This window comes from Paramisgurnus dabryanus, chromosome 18 (genome assembly GCF_030506205.2).
Source record: "Paramisgurnus dabryanus chromosome 18, PD_genome_1.1, whole genome shotgun sequence".
NCBI classification, from domain to species: Eukaryota; Metazoa; Chordata; class Actinopteri; order Cypriniformes; family Cobitidae; genus Paramisgurnus; species Paramisgurnus dabryanus.
This window is the reverse complement of record NC_133354.1, coordinates 18,590,740-18,608,491: the sequence shown is the minus strand read 5'-3', so window position 1 is coordinate 18,608,491 and position 17,752 is coordinate 18,590,740. Positions and strand designations below refer to the sequence as shown.

The following is a 17,752-nucleotide window of genomic DNA, read 5'->3' as shown; positions in this document are numbered from 1 at the left end:
ATAGAGTGCAGCGCTGGCAAGGCCAATGACGTTACCGCCGTAATTGTCAGGGGATCACACCGGAACAATGCTGTCGTAACTCGTCTCTCTATAATCACAGTTTTCCTTTGTTTCACAGAAATGAAATGCATAGGCGACGAGCGCTCAGACCTGTCTCTTTAAATACAGAATTGTTTTTGCCATGTAGCTCCTCGGAGGGGCATTTTGAAATTTACAGAAGCGTTTTCCTTTTAAAATTAAATATGCCTGGAACGCACTTCAGTTCACTAGAGAACATTCAGCTAATTTGACACAATCCGGCGCGATTCCTTAAGGTAATCGTGTTCACTGTAAAATGAAATAAGGACGTAAAAGTGTAAATGGTGTGTTTTTACGGAGCTCCCCACTGATGCTTTTTTCAATCTTGTTTTCAATCTCACGCATGAGCTGTTGGTCAAATACCTCCGGTCTGCTTAGTGCTGCTGAAAATACACGTGACTTTGTCGGCCCTAGTATGGTTTTGCTAGGCAATTTCTGATTGTCTTTTGAATTTCATCGCGGCTCTGTATCACATTAGTCGGGGTAAACGGCAGCAACTGCGCTGTGATTACAAGAACGCAAACCGCCGGATAATGGCCCCCGCTTTGGTGTGTGTAATTGATTGGTATTGAGCTGTCAAGCGGCATATATTATTACAGCGCTGAAATCAACGTTCAAGCCTGTCTGTTAGGAAGACGATCGACTGTCTGGGACAGCTTACCTACAGCAGGCTGTGTATGCTTTAGAGAATTGATCTCAGGCCCTGCTGGCTTTTATGAGACACCCTCAGTGCTTTCCTATCTCTCTTTGCTGTTTTATGAGACTGTGGCTTTCAAATGCAACATTTATGGTTCTTACTGCTATAGTATAAAAACATATGATCTAAGGATTGCTCTCTGCCAAACACTAAATATGTGCTCCATTTGGAGAAAAAGCATTTTTTGTAAGCAAGTGCCTTTGTGGCGCTTGTGCCATTTGAAATGCTTTTTTCCTTCCCCACCCAACCCCACCTCCCCTCCTTTTCCTCTCCCCCCACCCCTCTCTTACCTTCCCAACACCTCTTATTGCCCTCCCCTGAAAAGTGTGTGTTTATTTTACCTTCCTATTTATTTTTCTTTTGGTTTCCTTTGAATTTGGCATCCATGTTTGCCTCAGGATGTCTGTCACAAACTGCAGTCAAACGTTGTGACAATGCTTTTCGTTTCCGCCCGTGCCTTTTTTTATGACCCTCTTATTTCCTTTTCCTTTCTTCCTGTTTCTTTCCCTCAAGGTCTGGCGCACCTGACGTTAAAGAGCCAAGGTATGGGGCCTTTCCCATTTTCCTTTTTTATTTCGTCCCTTTTTTTCATACTTAACCCTTGCTTCCACGATTCATTGACTCTAAAAAAGGTCACTTCCTTTTCTTCCATTTCTTTGCCCCGTTGTTTTTCGTGCCCCTTTCATTCTCTGCTATCTGTGTGTTCTTCATGTCCGTCTTCTCACCTTTGTCCTGTCCACTGGCCCAGCCCCAGGAGCAGCTCCTCTGACGGCCATTCCAACAGCAGGTAACCTTCTTATGCTCTCCCTCACATGTTTGTTTTGGTCCTTGTGTTGTGCGGTAACAAACCGTACCCAGAATGCACAGAGCCAGAGCTCTGCTGTCATTCTAGCTGTTTGGCTTGATCAAATAAAAAGTGTAAAGTTATGCATTTTCTCACTTTTATTTCTTTATCCTATTCTGCTTTATTATGGGTGTGTACTTGAAATACAAATAATGTACCGTTTGAAACATTTCTTGTCTTCTTTCAGCCGAAGCGACTCATTGTAGCGCCTGATAACTGTCATTACACTATCTATTATACACTTCACATTCTTTTATCAGCATGTACTCGGAATTGCGGCGTAGTCAGGCTCAGCTTTAAAACTGCAATTATTTTTATAAGAGTAGCCTACCGTGGCACCGCTTGAAATGCAAAAACACTTCAGTCAGACTTATTTATCTAGCGAATTTAGACAGAGGATCCTCCCCGTCTGCCGCAATAACAGACGACAGCTTGATACCGTAACTGACCTGTCAATCTTAATTACTTCTAGTGATTACAGACGTGTGCAAGATAAGCAGAGTTCCCTAATTGCGTGGTTTGCTAATGATTGGTTCATGAAACTCATACAAAGATGTATGTCTTCATTCGAAAGCTCCGCTCGCTGGAGTATATTGTTATTTTATCTGACAGTTTTACTGAGGATTTATAGAGGATATATTGTTTGAGTAGAATAAACGTATCTGGAAGATGCGTGTAGGCAGTGAAAAGTCAAAATTGTAAACATCATTTCTTAACATTGTGCGTATTCGTAGGGCTGGGAAAAAAATCGATTTGATTTTAAAATCGAGTTGGCAGGTCAAATCGATTCATATTTTAAAAAAATCGATTTTTTTAGATTTTTTTTTCTCCCCCTCTGCAGTATAGAGCAGTACATACAGTGTTTCCCAAACATAGGCTCTACTGGGCATTCCGCCCAGGTAAAATGGACCCGCCCAGGGAAAAAAATCACTTTACGAATTTCCGTATTTTCTGAACTCGACTGGATGACCCGTGTTTTGTTGAGAGAGCCCGTGAAGATGCACGCGTCATAAACTCATTATCCAGCGCATCATAAACTCATCATCCAGCGCGGCAAACTGGATCAACTGCAGCACATACTGAGGTAACTGAGCAGCCAGGGAACTACACTGCGACCAAAATGGTCGCATATGCTTATGTGCATATGTGTTTATAGCATCCAAGTTGGCTTCATTTTGCGTGCAAGCACGTTGTGTCTCTCCCGTTGAGTGTCCGTTCATGTGCTCTTCGTTTCTCAATGAATTGGGTGCGACGCGAAGCAAGCTCAGTGTCACATTGTATCCTTTATGTTTCTGAACTTGAGCAGAGTTTTACCATTAGAGGTCTTTCTTCCCTGAGAGGACCCGTACGGTTCCGGGTTTATATTAGAAATGGTCAGTCTGGTCCGGGTCGGTCCTAGTTTATAACTTTGAGTCCCAAGTATGATTAATATTGTGTGTAAAACCCGATTCGACCGGAGAACTGCCGTGAGCGCTACCTAAAGCTCGAGTGAAGTTTCAGCGTGCCTCCGGTTTCTATGGTGATGACAACTGGCTCTTGTTGCGCCCACGCGCTGCATTTTCTTTAATCCATTTTTTTATAATCTAATCTATACTATTAATAGACCATATCTTTTCTAAAATCTAAAAAGTTTGCACAGAGATTGTAGCAAAAAGCAGTGCTAATGTCAAGCCCATTGCACTGAACGAGCAAAGCTAAAGCTGACTCAGGATATAAAAAAACGCTAAGCTGTAATGTAAAGTCTGTCATCAGGACAGCAAGTAAACTTTTAAATCTGAAATAATGAGTGGATTAAGCTTTTTTAATCGGCAAAAGAGAAATAGAAAGCAGAAGCAGTAAAAGTGCCTATCTCTAGAAATTATTACCATTATAACATCAGTCACATTTATAATCTATAGACCTGCACTGTCTATATAGGCTATAGTATACATAGTATTGTATATAATTGAGTTTGATAAAAGGGGTCATCAAATTGCTTCATATATCAGTGCAAAAACATCAAGTTTTTTCGTGGTGCTTTGACAAACAGTGTCAGCTTTGTTCATGACAAAGAAAGTTTGGGGTGGTTAGATTAATGAACTATAATGTGAAATTAATATTAATGTTCAATAATTCAAAGTATTGTGTTGTGTCACACATTATTAGTTCTGTGTCACATGTATAGTAGACCATTTTTTGTCGGTGGATTATAATGATTGCCCTTTTCACCAGCTACCACCACAAGTAAATTTCAGATCTGTGGGAAACACTGACATACATTTTGCATTCGCCAATCTTCATTCCTTCCCAATTTTTTGTTGATGCATTTTAATTAAATATAATAAATATATATTTTAAAAATATATACAGTTTGCAATTATTTTGTTTTAAATGGGGTCGGGGAAAAAAAATCGATTCGAATCGTAAATCGAGTTTTTTATAAAAAAATCTCAGATTTTTTTATGGGGACGAATCGCCCAGCCCTACGTATTCGTTTGTAATATTGTAGCGTATTTTCTCTATAGTTTTTCGCTTGAGTTACTTTAGGATTTGAGTTTGTAATCTGATGGGTGTAAACACACGTGTTGTAATGCGTAATGTACCATGCAGTATGTTTATTTATTATGATTTTTAAATTACTATGCATTACTATGTTAAACTTTAACTATAACGTAGGGCTGTCAATCACGATTAATCACATACAAAATAAAAGTCTGCGTTGGCATAATTTGTGTTTGTTCTGTGTGTAATTATTATTTTTATACACACATGTACATACTTGTAAAAATAGAAAATAAAATAAAAAAGTTATTTATATATAAATTAAATTAAATACATAAAATATACACATGTAAATTTATCATTTATATATATATATATATATATATATATATATATATATATATATATATATATATATATATATATATATATATATATATATATATATATATATGTATGTATATATATATAGATAGATAGATAGATAGATAGATAGATAGATAGATAGATAGATAGATAGATAGATAGATAGATAGATAGATAGATATAGATATAGATATAGATGAATGTTTGAGTATTTATATATACATAATAATTACACACAGTACAAACACATATATTATCCGAGCACAAACTTTTTATTTTGGATGCGATTAATCACGATTAATCATTTGATAGCTCTACTATAAAGATAATTTGTGTCCACACCACCGGACAATAACGATAACTTTATTCTAATTTGCTCATGAGGCCCAATATTCGCGCAAATCATTTATCTTAAATCACGTCGACTAATATTGCATATTTCCTTAAAAAAAAAAAAAAACGCTTGTTAACATGCCACTGAATGAGTAAATATGCTGTTTTGGTTGCATTTACACAGCAGGTATAACCAGTATATGTCTTCAACACGCCTTGTTTGTATAACTCTAAACAGTGAATTTAGTATTTGTGTAATCTGATATCTTACTTTTGGCATAGTCAATAAAAAGCATTACGTAGTTAATCGCAACTGCATCAGTGCTGGATACCTGAGGTCATTTTATGTTATGGACCTCAGCAATGAGCTTCTCCACCGTGCCATGTGTCATTTTAAATGCGCGTGCACTTGAAGTACAAATAGATTTGATTGGCTGTGAATGGTTTATCGTTCATCAGTTGGAAAAAAATTGCTCAGAAAGTGATCGTTCATTGTATCTTTAGCGTTACAGTTATGGTGTGAACTCCGCTATTCTCTTATATATAAAACAATTTTTAAAACTATATTTTTATAGTTATTGTTATAATGTGAACGCCCTTTAGTTCTTTACTCAGATTAGTATAATTATACTAATTGTCTATTTAAATTTTTGCTGTAATTTAGATTAATAGCATTTTCAAGTAACAACTGTTTTTAATATAGCATGTCAGGTTAAAATAATTACATTAAAATATGTGTCTAAAAGCATTTTTTAAAACACATCTTAAACCCTGCTATCTGCTCCATTCAGTTGTGCTCTTTATTAACATGACTCATTTGATTCCAATTCGTTTGTGTGTTGCTAAGTTAATGATGTGATACTCTAACAAGCATAAAAATGCAAACAAGTTTCCAAAAACTGTGTCACTTTACGCTCGGTAGGTTTTGAAGCAGAGTGATGAATTACTCTATAAGTGTCTCTGAAGAACAGGCTCACTGCCTACCTAAAGTAATTTGACCCTGGCAGTAGCCAGGTCTTTATATTATCCAGATGAACTGAGCAGCACTTTTTTCTTTTTTTTTTCAAAAGATTAGAGTGTTTTTTGGCCCTAGAGTAAGCTGAGGTCAAGACGAGAGCGAGATTGAAGAGAAACTCCATCCCTGTGGGCTCTGATGTGTAATGGAGATTTATAATTGCAGTGTGGGTGGGGGGAGTTCGACCCATCTTGTTAATTATTAGCTACTAATGAGTAACCTTAATTACTAGCTAGTACTCAGGACAGTAGTAATCTACAGTAGACTTTATTTACACTGCAACTTCACATAAATAGTTTCTCCAAAAATTGATGACTATATGCCCACCCTCGTGTTGCTTTAAACCACTATGATGTCATCGCCTTCTCCATAGAACATGAGAAGAGAATAAAAAAGCAATTTTTAAGAGATGTTTAATTCATATAATTTGTATGATCTCTTTTGTATGACTTACTTTTACCTAAGTGACGTTGGGTTTAGGGGCAGGGTTAGGGATGAGGTCTTATTTAAGCTTTTTCATCATATTTTTTTTATTCCCTTTCTACGTATTCATATAAATCAGTCACTTTGTAAAATACAAAAAAATTCTTATGAGATCAGGTTAAATTCAGCGTTTTTATATTAACATAAAATCTACAATCTTCTAAATAAATCAAGGAGAAAAAAATATTTATAAACATGTAAATAATATATTAGGTGTGTCTTAATCAGTTCCCTAGCTTTCTAGGTCGTGAATCAGTATGGTATACTCGGGCACTAGTAAAGACCCTAGCTCACTTTACATTGACTATTTATTCTCTAGTGATGTGACTATTAAATGTTGTGAAACGTCCCCATTGATATATATATCATTGATATATATGTATCTTTCTGACTTAATTTTTTAAAATACTGATTAAAGGAGTTGCCAAGATGAGGCTGTTCTTGGCTCAGTGATGTAAAAGCTGAAGGTAATTTTACCATTATGTAGGGAGCATTGATGCTTACTGTTTTTTTTTATGGGTATTTTTAGGGAACAAATGTTTTCTGGAAAAAATTGCAATTGAGCAGCCCTTAAAATGGCTGCCTTCCGATCGGTACCCTGACAACTGAACAAGGGAGCTGATTGAGATGCACCCATTGTGTTTGTTTCTGTCATTTCTGTCTACTTTCTGATTTCGAAAGAGTGACACGCCCAGCTCAGGGTCCACATGTGCGTGCGCGTGCACACACACACTCACAGACATACACAGAGCGGACAGTGACAGGCGAAGAGAGCATTACTCGAACTGAAATTTCGTGTTTTTCTGTGAAATACATACAGTTTGAAATAATAAATTCGACTGGAGTTAGATTCAAAGCTACAACCTGCATTTCCGACGTAAATGAGACTTGAGGAGAGGAAATTAACATAAACAAGATGACATCTTTACTCTGTTCAAAAACAGAGGCAATGAAAAGAGCTTTACAAATAAAAAGTCATCTGAAACATAACCATAACATCTAGGGCCCTATTTTAAAATCTGAGCATTGTCTAAAGCGCACAACGCATGGTCTAAATGTGTGTGTCCGATGCCACTTTTGCTAATTTAACAGCAGGAAAAATGGTTTGTGCGCCGAGCACAGGGTCGAAAAGGGTTGTACATATTTTCCTAATGAGTAATGGTAGTATTTTGGGCGTAACGTGCAATAAACCAATGAGAGTCTCAGCTCTCATCCCCTTTAAAAGCCAGTTGCGCTGGCGCTATGTTTAATCCCTATTTAGATGATGGACTTTTTAAACTGAAAAACTAAGCAAAGGGAGAAGATCCCCAGTTTAAGATTAATGTTAAATAATTGTGTTGTTTTGCACTTGTATTGAAATTGTTATTTTTTATTAAAACCTTTAAAACCCGTTTTCTTTTAGTCATGGAAGTAAAAAGCAGGCTTTTAATTGCTTTAAATGTATGGCTATCCAATATCATCAAAAAATAATTTACAAGTATGTAAGAAAAGGTTTGTACTCTAAAAATACTTTATTTGTAACAAACAGGAGATAAAGAATTTACAAACTGCTCTCCGCACGTTTCAGCACTTGGACAGCGTCAGTTTTTTTTAAGAATTACTTAAAAATATTTCTCCCACCACATCCACAGGTACAGAGTCATCATAGACAATAAATCCGTGAGGTAGCATTTAAAAAAAACATTTAAAAACAGATGCATTTGTTTAAAGCAAAGCATTTATTTACTTACCAGGCTGCAGGTGAAGCAGCTCTTTGCAGCTTCTAACGTCTCATAATTAGTCCTCATTTAGGTCCAAGAGACTCAATAATGATCTTTTACATTCAATCCATATATCTTTCACATTTCAAAGCGTTTTTGTGCTGCTGCGCAATTATGTTTGTGATAAGCAAACCCGTGTTTTCGTCCTGTTTATAGGCGCATATTACTAATGCGAAATTTAAATAACAAAAAACATATTGCGCCATTGACTTAAGACCAGGTTTTTGTTGGTCAATGGCGTAGTCTATTTTAGTTGCCTCAACAATGCACCTGAACACACCTCATTTTCAGACCAGAACGGCCATGGGCGAAAAAAGGGGGCGCAAATGCATTTGATACGCCCATTTGGCGCTAAACGTGAAAATTATAATTGCGCTGGGTGGAAACAAGCAAAAGACACTTGCGTCCAAATTGCGCTGCATTGCGCCGGGTGTAAGATAGAGCCCCTAGTGTTTAGATCTGAGGTGTAGCTATTATAAACCTGACTGCGCGTAACGGCGCATTATCACAGAAATAATCAGAGAAACACCTGTCTAAAGCAGTACACCCTGTAAAGATGGGATTTACACTAAACAATGACTATTAGCTGTTTAAAATTTAAATGCAAATTGTATAATATTTATTTATGTTTTAAATATTTAGAATATTTTTTTACATTCTAATTTCATATAAATATTTTATATTTTTCATCATACTTTTCTTAAAAATCGAAGTTGTGTTCTTAAAAAGGATGTGCTTGCACTATTATGCACTTTTATTGTCATATATAATCAGTAACATAAAATGGTCTTAAAAAGACAATACTATCGACAATCGCCATTATTTCTGGGGCAATTATCTGACTTATGAAAAGTAGCTATCGTGACAGGCCTACATTTACAGTATAGTCCACAATTCGTTAATGGTCAAAATATTCCCCAGATTATTTAATTACCTTTATAATAAATTGTGCATATGTCTGTGATGGTCATTGGTTTTCATGTACCTTGTAATCAAACATCATGACGTCATATGCGCTATATTGCCCTATACTGATGCATGACATTATGACTAAAATTTGCCTTGAGAGGGTTTGAGACTGTAAAGCATGAACATATTAAGCATATTTCTGGTGCTTTTATGACCTTTCTGGAGTTGTCAGATTTCATTGTATGATACACATTTTGTGTTCCACAGAAAAAATTAAAGCATACAAATTTAAAAAGACATGGGGGTGAACTGTGCTTTAATCATTTAAAACAGATGAAAAACAAGAAGCTTTATAAGTTAGCTAAGAATGAGAATATCAGATGACCAAGCATGTTCTCTCCTCCAGCTTTTGTTTTTTTTGTGCTGCAGCTCTGTACACTAATGTAGCCCAAACCACTGCTGAAGGGAGAGAAAGAGAGCTCATCTTTCTCATTCGAGCCTCTGGCTTTGCTTGCAGATCAAACATGCCAAAATTGATCAGTTGCAGAGAAAAAAAATTGCCATATTTTTGTCGCCGTTTCTGGGATTTTTATACTGACTACAAAAACTAGAGTTTAGATCTTGGTCGCTCTCGCATAAATATCTGGACTCATTTGTTGTTAAAAATATGTCAATCATTGCATTCTCTGGCAACTGTTTTTGTATAATAAATGCTTAACTGTATACGTGACCATTGTGCCAGGGAACCAATTTACTTAGTTTCTTAGTAGCCATGTAAAGTAATAAGCAGGAGAATACACAATCAACTGCAAAACACATTATATGCCATTATTATCGTTAATATTATTTTCAAAATAATGTCAAAAAAATTTGCATCAAATAAATAAATAAATATATGTTAATTAATATATGTTAGCTTAATATCTTAAAAATCTATAGGTGTTCCCATAAGTTCATATTGTATATATTATTTTCACTTTTTTTTTCAAGCATATGCAATGAGCCCACTCCATATAAATGACTAGATTGCATACAGAGCACTAATGTAACAGCCGAATGTGATGCCACCGGAAGTCTCCACGCAGCCATATTGGTTTGCCCATCCGACATAGGGCATCATTAACTTGCATTCAAATCATGATCTAAATTCACCCAGTTTACAGCGTATCACTTGCACAAGATTAGTTTTTAGGATGTGTATGTAAATAATTTGTTACTTTTGATATTATTTGAATTGTTTATATTTTACTTGGGCAGGATAAGGGATTTATGGGAAGCGTGCTGCATAATGCACAGGTGTAAATACATGAAAATAAAGTTTAATGACTTTAAGAACGTAAGCAGTCAGCCTTATTTCTTTGAATAGGTTTGAAAGTGTGTCTTTTAATTGATTAACATTTTACTAGCGTGGCAGTTTGCATAGAAATATAGTGTTTTTATATTGTTGAATCTAACATTAGTTTAAAACACTATTCTAATTGTTTTTAAATAGTTAAAGTATTTATAGTTACTGGAAGAACAAAAATATTGAATAACATGTAATTGCATAACCAGTGAATTACTTATCAAGATCAATTAAAAGATTTAAAGCATAACATTTTATTTAGATGAATGTTTGGGCATACCAATATGGTAGCGCCGTAGCTTCAATATTGTGACGTTATGCGCAATCCAGTCATTTATACAGATCAATGGGATGAGTTTTGTTTTCTGGCTTGTTCATGGTGGCCTATTGTATTGTTTCTATCTTTAATATTGTTTCCACACTCTAAAAATTGGTTGTTTTAACCAATAGTTGGGTCAAAAATGGACAAACCCAACAGTTGGGTTATTTCAACCCAAATGCTGGCTTGTTTCAACTAGAGATCGACTGGCCAGAGACCGAAATTAGCAGATTTTACCTGTGATTGGCCGGACCAGTAACCGGCTGGTCAGTCTCAAGATATTACGATTTCGAGACATCCTTTTGTTGTCAGTTGCACAAGCAATAACGTCACAGCCACACGCATACTCGCAGTTAAATCCGAACCATCCGTACATGTATAAGGCTTGTTTGAGATGAGCCAATTTTGCACAGAATCATTCACCGGTGATCGGCGCGAGATACATGCCGGTTAGAAAAGTGTCCAAGTTCGTCTATCTTGATCTGATGTCACGCTGACGTGTGGCAAAAAACTCTTGCAATGGCAAGGTGGGTTTGTCGGATGTTTGATCCGACGAGTCAAGCAGTGCCTCTAGTGGACACTCCAAACTAAAAATGCAACGATATGTACCTGGAGCGTATGTACCTAAACCTGAACGTATTTTAGGTTTATGCTGAAATTTAGGCAGAGGTACATAATTCCAATCAGCAATTTGGATAAATTACAGCATTAATATTTTGCCTAAAATGAATTACAATATGTAGTAATTTTCCTTAATAGAAGCAAAGATTGATGTCTTGAAAAAGCTCCAAGTAGGCATAATGCTACCAGGGGTCTATACAACACAAAAATGAACATATGGAGTTTTTTTTCACAGCTTTTCTGTCACTGCTTCTGAAACTTCCCTACAGGAGACTGCCGTAACCTTATTCAATGTGTTTGTTAACCCAAAACTACAGTAATGAGCAGAAGCTGCTAATTGGAAAGGAAATGTTTTGGTAAACAGCAATGTGTCATGGTTGCAACAACTTGTGTTAAGATTTTGGTCTGCCTTTTCTCAATTCATTGCGCTTTAATAGTGCCTTAATTCGACTCCAGACACTTTGTGATGAGTTCTTGTTTCTTCAATCAAAACATTTTTAAATCAACATAGCAAAATGTCACCCAGAGCAAGAGCCGTGTGGCCATTCATGACAGGCGACTATGTAGAGAGCTTTTATTTGAAAATAATCATATTTGTCAGCTAGTGGTTATGTTTTTTCTTTTCTTTTTATCTGCCAACATTTACAAAAATATCTGCCAAACATTTGCGGATATGTACAAAGCAGGGTCCAAAAGTCTGAAACATTCACTTGCATTCAAAATAGAACATGTATGATTTCACTTTATGTTTTATTTTTGTTACAGTGAAATTATTTATTTAAGTAATATTAGTAAAAACACATATTAAAGGGATAGTTCACACAAAAATGAATATTATGTCATTATTTTCTCATCCTAATGTAAAAAACGCTTAGGTTACTCACGTAACCCCGGTTCCCTGAAATAACGGGAACGAAGCATTGCGTCAGTTAGCTGACGCTATGGGGGAAACTCCTGTTTACTCCGTGACTGAAGCCTATTGGTTAACGTCTGTACAAAGTACAGACCAATGACGTTTGAACCCGCGCGCGGGAGGAACGCGTCCTTATATAAGCGCGGTTCAATCGTCAGGAGCTCATTATATTCGACTGAAGCGCGCAGCCGAATAACACTCGCTGCGTAGACGTTTGTAGCACGGCAAGAGACGCAATGCTTCGTTCCCGTTATTTCAGGGAACCGGGGTTACGTGAGTAACCTAAGCGTTCCCTTTCAATACGGTTCACTTCGCATTGCGTCAGTTAGCTGACGCTATGGGGGAACGTAATCCCATCACGCCGTGCATACACAACGTACTGAAGTGCCTTACCGGAGAGACACTGCGTGTGGCCCTATACCCGGCATATTCACAGCTTTAAAAGCAAATGTGTAAGCACCATATAAATTGTTGACGCGCACACGGTGGGGTTTTAAACGCACCGGGGGCACATAACATAGCACAAGACGGCGAGGTACCGAGCGCGCCGCGGCTGTGCGAGATAAGTAAATTCAGAGTCACGTTGGTGAGCTCGCTGAGCGCACCGTGGTGTACACATAAAACGCATGAGCGTGCACGATTGAGCCGAGAGAACCTGCGCTCGTAGGGCAGGGACGTCTAAGCTGTACAATCTGACAACGTAGACGGCGAAGACCAGCCGGCCGCGTAGCAGATATCAAATAAAGATATAGATACCCCTGTAGACCAAGTTCATGAAGAAGCCAAACTCGCACAGAGTGGGCTCTATATAGGACATAGCTCATAGAGGGGCGTGAGCCAGTGCGATGGTTTCAACGATCCATCTAAATACCACTGTTAGCAACAGACATACGTAGTGAGTGATCTGCGAAGCTCACGAACGGTCGATCTGACTATAATATGCGGCAGAACGGTTCGTAGCGTGGGATTATACAGATACCACAATAGTGTGAACCCAGGTGCACCCTCGAGCGCATCGGGATGCATATAGGTAGTATTATAGTGCACAGATCGGTGAGCTTTCCAAGCGCGCCGTAAATGTGTATTGACTATAAATTGCACGGGCACAGGTGAACACTTGAATACATCGTGAATGCATATAGATGAATCAGAGTGTTATAATGCACAGGCCGGCAAGATTCTCGAGCGCGCCGTCATGTGTTCTGATAATAAATTGTGCGCACACGGGTGAACTCTTCAGTGCACCGTGAATGCGTATAGATAAATCAGTGCACAGAACGCGCCGTGAATGTGTACAGATATGATTGATGAACGTAACGGTGGGCACCCAACGCACCGTGAACGTACACAGATGAACAACAATGTATGTGTCACAAAGCATAACACAGCTGTGTATACAGGTGAGCTTTCCCAAGCGCATCTTATTGTATACCAAAATGTTATAGCGTGTACATGTGAGCTTCTCTAAGCGCACGGTGGACGCATATAATTAAAAACCATATCGTGCATACAGGTGAGCTAATGGGCGCACCTTTAATGCAACAAACCTCAGTAGTGCGCGAAGCAGGGATGTCGAAGCTGTAAACTGACAACGTGGACGGCGGGGACCAGCCGGCCGTGTCACAATTGTCAAATGAGAAACCTCTAAGACCATGCCCATGCTCTAAGACAAGTGAGCATAATTGTCACGGGAGGTGATAACGTCAACGATCCATAAATAGCCTGTATTGACAGGTGCTCTAGTGAGTGATCTGTGACGCAGATGAACAGCTGATCGTCTGATGTACGTCAGACGTATGTGTCATACAGGACCTTGGACAGTTCCAGAGCGCTGTGCCTCGGGCACCGTCCGCATCTGAGAAATGACAGGCTTATGAATGAAGTGAATGGCCAGCCGTAAAAGCATGGTTCGCTGTTACCGCCGCCGTCCGCATCTGAGAGATGACAGGCTTGTGAATTAAATGAATGGTCGGTCGTAAAAGCGTGGTTCGCTGTTATCACGGCCACATAGATATAGGTAGGGGAGAGAGCCGCCGTGCCTCTGTAGTGAGGAGAAAAGTGTTCCACCGGCGATTCGCGGGGGTTTTTGACTTTCAAATGTCACTAGACAGAATGGATCAGACTTTGCATAAGGACGCCTCGTGAAAGGGGTCCTAGCAGCTTGTGTCAATGTGTCATAAGGCACGTAATGTAGGTCGTGTCCCACGGATGCCATCTCCGCACGCCCATCGTAATGGGTTAATATTGGTAGTTTAAGCATGAGATGCGTATCACTCTGATTGAACATAGCTTATAAAGCGATGCAATGAGTTTATAAAGGAGATGACTCGTCAGCTTGTTCAGGGGGCGAGATCTCAGTCTGGTTCGGTAAATAATGAAACCACCGTAGATTGCCCGACCGCATTATCACAATAACACGGTCGAGAGTGCTGCAGTGCTAAATCATCCTCTTAATGTACCGTATTCACAGTACAAGGTGATTTATATGAGACAAACGGCGTTCCACGCGCAGAAGGCTGATTGCCGTCGTAAAGCGTGTTCAACCCACAGCAAATGCTGGGCTAGCTCGTAATGACAGCACTTCATGCAGCCGTGTGTAACTTAAGCAAGCTTCCCGGCCGTCAGCTCGGGGCGGGACCTTTGCTTAGTCAAACTGAAGTGGACTTATGAACAGAATGCCACGATATTCAGCTTTCTGAGGCTCGTTAGAGGGGTACGTGTGCCCGTCTTAAACGAGATGCCGCGCGCGTCTGACTGTGCGCGCGCTTTAAGCTTTGAAACTTATTGTGGCGGGTAGCAAGCTCACTTGAGGTTGATATTACCCTTAATATCTCCGAGTATTGGAGCGGAGGTGTGAGCGTCTTCGGATCCGCTAATATAAATCAGCTATATGGCCGAAAAACGTCATAAACCGCTTGGCTGTAAGCCTTTGAGTGGCCGTCCGGAGAGGGCGCGATTCAAACGCTTGGAGCCATGCGAAAGTCTGAGGCTGTCCTTCCTCTAGGAAGAGAGAATAACAGCCGTTAGACCGTGCTCGTTTGCGCCATCAGCATCGTAGCGGAGAAACTGAGGTGGGCTGCGAGCGAATTTGGCAGAAAGGTGTTAGAGACACCGTACAGTCGTGGGGTGTCAATACACAGTATATGGCCAAACCGGGGTTTTTTCGGCTAGCGTCGATAGAATTATGGACAGCGGGCCGTGTGTGCGTATTACTGAATGCTTGTCAGTAAGGCGATAAAGTGTTTAGAGACACCGTACAACCGTAGGTGTCAATTCACAGTATAGTAAGCACGGAAATTACTCTTTTTAGAGGAATTAAATACCGTTCGCCACTATAGTGAGGTCGCATAGCCGACAGTATTACACAGTATGTTTGGATAAACAGCACACAGAAAACATTTCAGGGCAGTCCAGCCGAGGCGCGACATAACCCCTTTTTTCCCAGACAGTTTCGTTCTCTGTTGATGCAGCTGTGCTGCGGAGACCAGAGCTCAGCCGTTCAGGTGCACAAGCCTCAGTAGTGACGGTGACCGAACGGCTCACGGAGCAGGGTAGTATGTCTAGGTGGTTTAATGTCAGACTGAACCCATCGCAGAGAGGAAGTCTGCCGTGAGGCCCGCGGTTTTGCCGTTTATTAAAAGGGCAGAAAAACCGGGTATATATATAAGAATGTACCAATATTCAGCGCACTGATATAGGACGGGACTGAATAAAGGGAGGTATTCGGGCCTCAGAATATTATAAACAAATTCGTTCTGCCTCTGATTCCGTCTAAACCAGAGAGAAATTACCAGGCAGACGAAGAATGAGCTATCTGAAGCAAGATCGGCGCAGACCAGTAAAGCTCTATAATAAGTGTTTTAGCGCTCCAATAGAGGCGTGTCCGCCTTATCGAGCAGACGAATGAGATCGTGCCACTCCAGGAGGGGAGGGGCATGAAGCTCTCTTATAATGAGTGTTCTTGGTGCTCCAATAGCGGCGAATCGGCCCTATCGAGCAGACGAATGAGATCGCGCCGCTCCATGAGGGGAGGGGCATGAAGCTCTGTAATCGTTGAACACTGGACAGCTGCATTTAGAGGCAGCGAGCCATAATACCGTGTGCTAGCTAAGCCGTTAAGAGACCTCACCACTGTGGGGAAAGGAGCGAGGGACTCCGCGAGCGTGGAGCACGAGTGGCTGTGCTATGACAGAGACAGGGGCAGACCGCCCGTGTTTGCTTGTCGTATGCATCTATCCAGGTCTACGGTTCCCCGCTTGTTCATCTCAACAAGAGAGGAACGGCAGAGGGGAGCAGCAACACAGACAGAACAGCCATGCGTCGTGACGGTATCACCCGATGCACTCGGGGGATTAATATATGTGCCAGAGATCTCGCCACTGAATGTGAGAGGAGCGAAGGGACTCTGTAAGCATCAACGGTTGCGGTGTGACAGAACACAGGGGGGGTTAGTCCGTGTGTGCTTGTCTATGCATCCATCTAGTCTCATGGCTCGCCGTGTGTTCATCCCGGCGAGAGAGGAACAGCAGGGGGAGCACGAAACATGGATAAGACAACCAAAGGATAAGCGCGGTCCCGGCGTGGGAGGTGCCAGACCGGTAACGCGCTCGGAGGAAATTCATAGCAGAGAGGCTCACCGAGCCGCTGTGCTGGACGCTATTACAACAGCGCCTGCTCTTTTAGCGTATAGCTTTATATTAAAGATATTGATCTTACCGGGCGGCCGCAGGGGAGACCTCGTCAGGCGTGTGTCCGCTGCACAGGGCTCGTACCACGGCAAGCGAAGGCTATCTTCGGTTCTCGGCCGGAAAGCGGCAGGGGAAGACGCTAGACCTGAACTCTGCTATCTTCGGTTCTCAGCCGGAAAACGGCAGGGGAAGACGCTAGGCCTGGACTCCGCTGCAGGGCTTTTGTCAACGGCGAGGTAAGGCTTCTTCTTTTTCTTCGGAGCAGCGAGAGGTTCGCGCTGAAGGAGAAAATAATGAGCTCCTGACGATTGAACCGCGCTTATATAAGGACGCGTTCCTCCCGCGCGCGGGTTCAAACGTCATTGGTCTGTACTTTGTACAGACGTTAACCAATAGGCTTCAGTCACGGAGTAAACAGGAGTTTCCCCCATAGCGTCAGCTAACTGACGCAATGCGAAGTGAACCGTATTGAAAGGGAACCTTACTTTTTGCTTATGAACACAAAAGAAGAGATTTTGATAAATAATGGAAAGCACACAGCTGATTGTAACCATTGACTTCCATAGTAGGAATAAAAAATACAATGGAATTCAATGGGTACCGTCAACTGTGTGTGTACCATCATTTATCAAAATATCTTCTTCATCATTTATCAAAATATCTTCTTCATCATTTATCACAATACTTCCACAATATTTGTTCCTACATAGAAGTCAATGGTTACATTCAGCTGTGTGCTTACCATCATTTGTCAAAATATCTTCTTTTGTGTTCATCAAAATAAAAAAACTCCTGCAGGTTTAAACCAAAGGCTGTAAAAAAAGATGGACATAGTGTCTGTGACGTCACCCATAGATTTCTGAAGATCGTTTTTTAAGCCAGTAGTAGGCGGTGCCTGCC

General features: G+C 40.2%; 1 protein-coding gene across 9 annotated transcripts in view; it reads left to right on the top strand.

The window, feature by feature from the left end:
* The window catches only part of nrxn2a (neurexin 2a), a 467,328-nt gene that overhangs the window by 104,496 nt on the left and 345,080 nt on the right, over nucleotides 1–17,752 (top strand). For 7 of the 9 annotated variants that reach the window (XM_065287129.2, XM_065287128.1, XM_065287124.2 and 4 more), the window contains exons 4-5: nucleotides 1,289–1,318; nucleotides 1,524–1,562. The exons of the other annotated variants lie outside the window; for them this stretch is intronic. In XM_065287129.2, coding sequence (XP_065143201.1) covers nucleotides 1,289–1,318; nucleotides 1,524–1,562 — 69 coding nt within the window. The remainder of the gene's footprint in view (nucleotides 1–1,288; nucleotides 1,319–1,523; nucleotides 1,563–17,752) is intronic. 9 annotated transcript variants of the gene reach the window in all.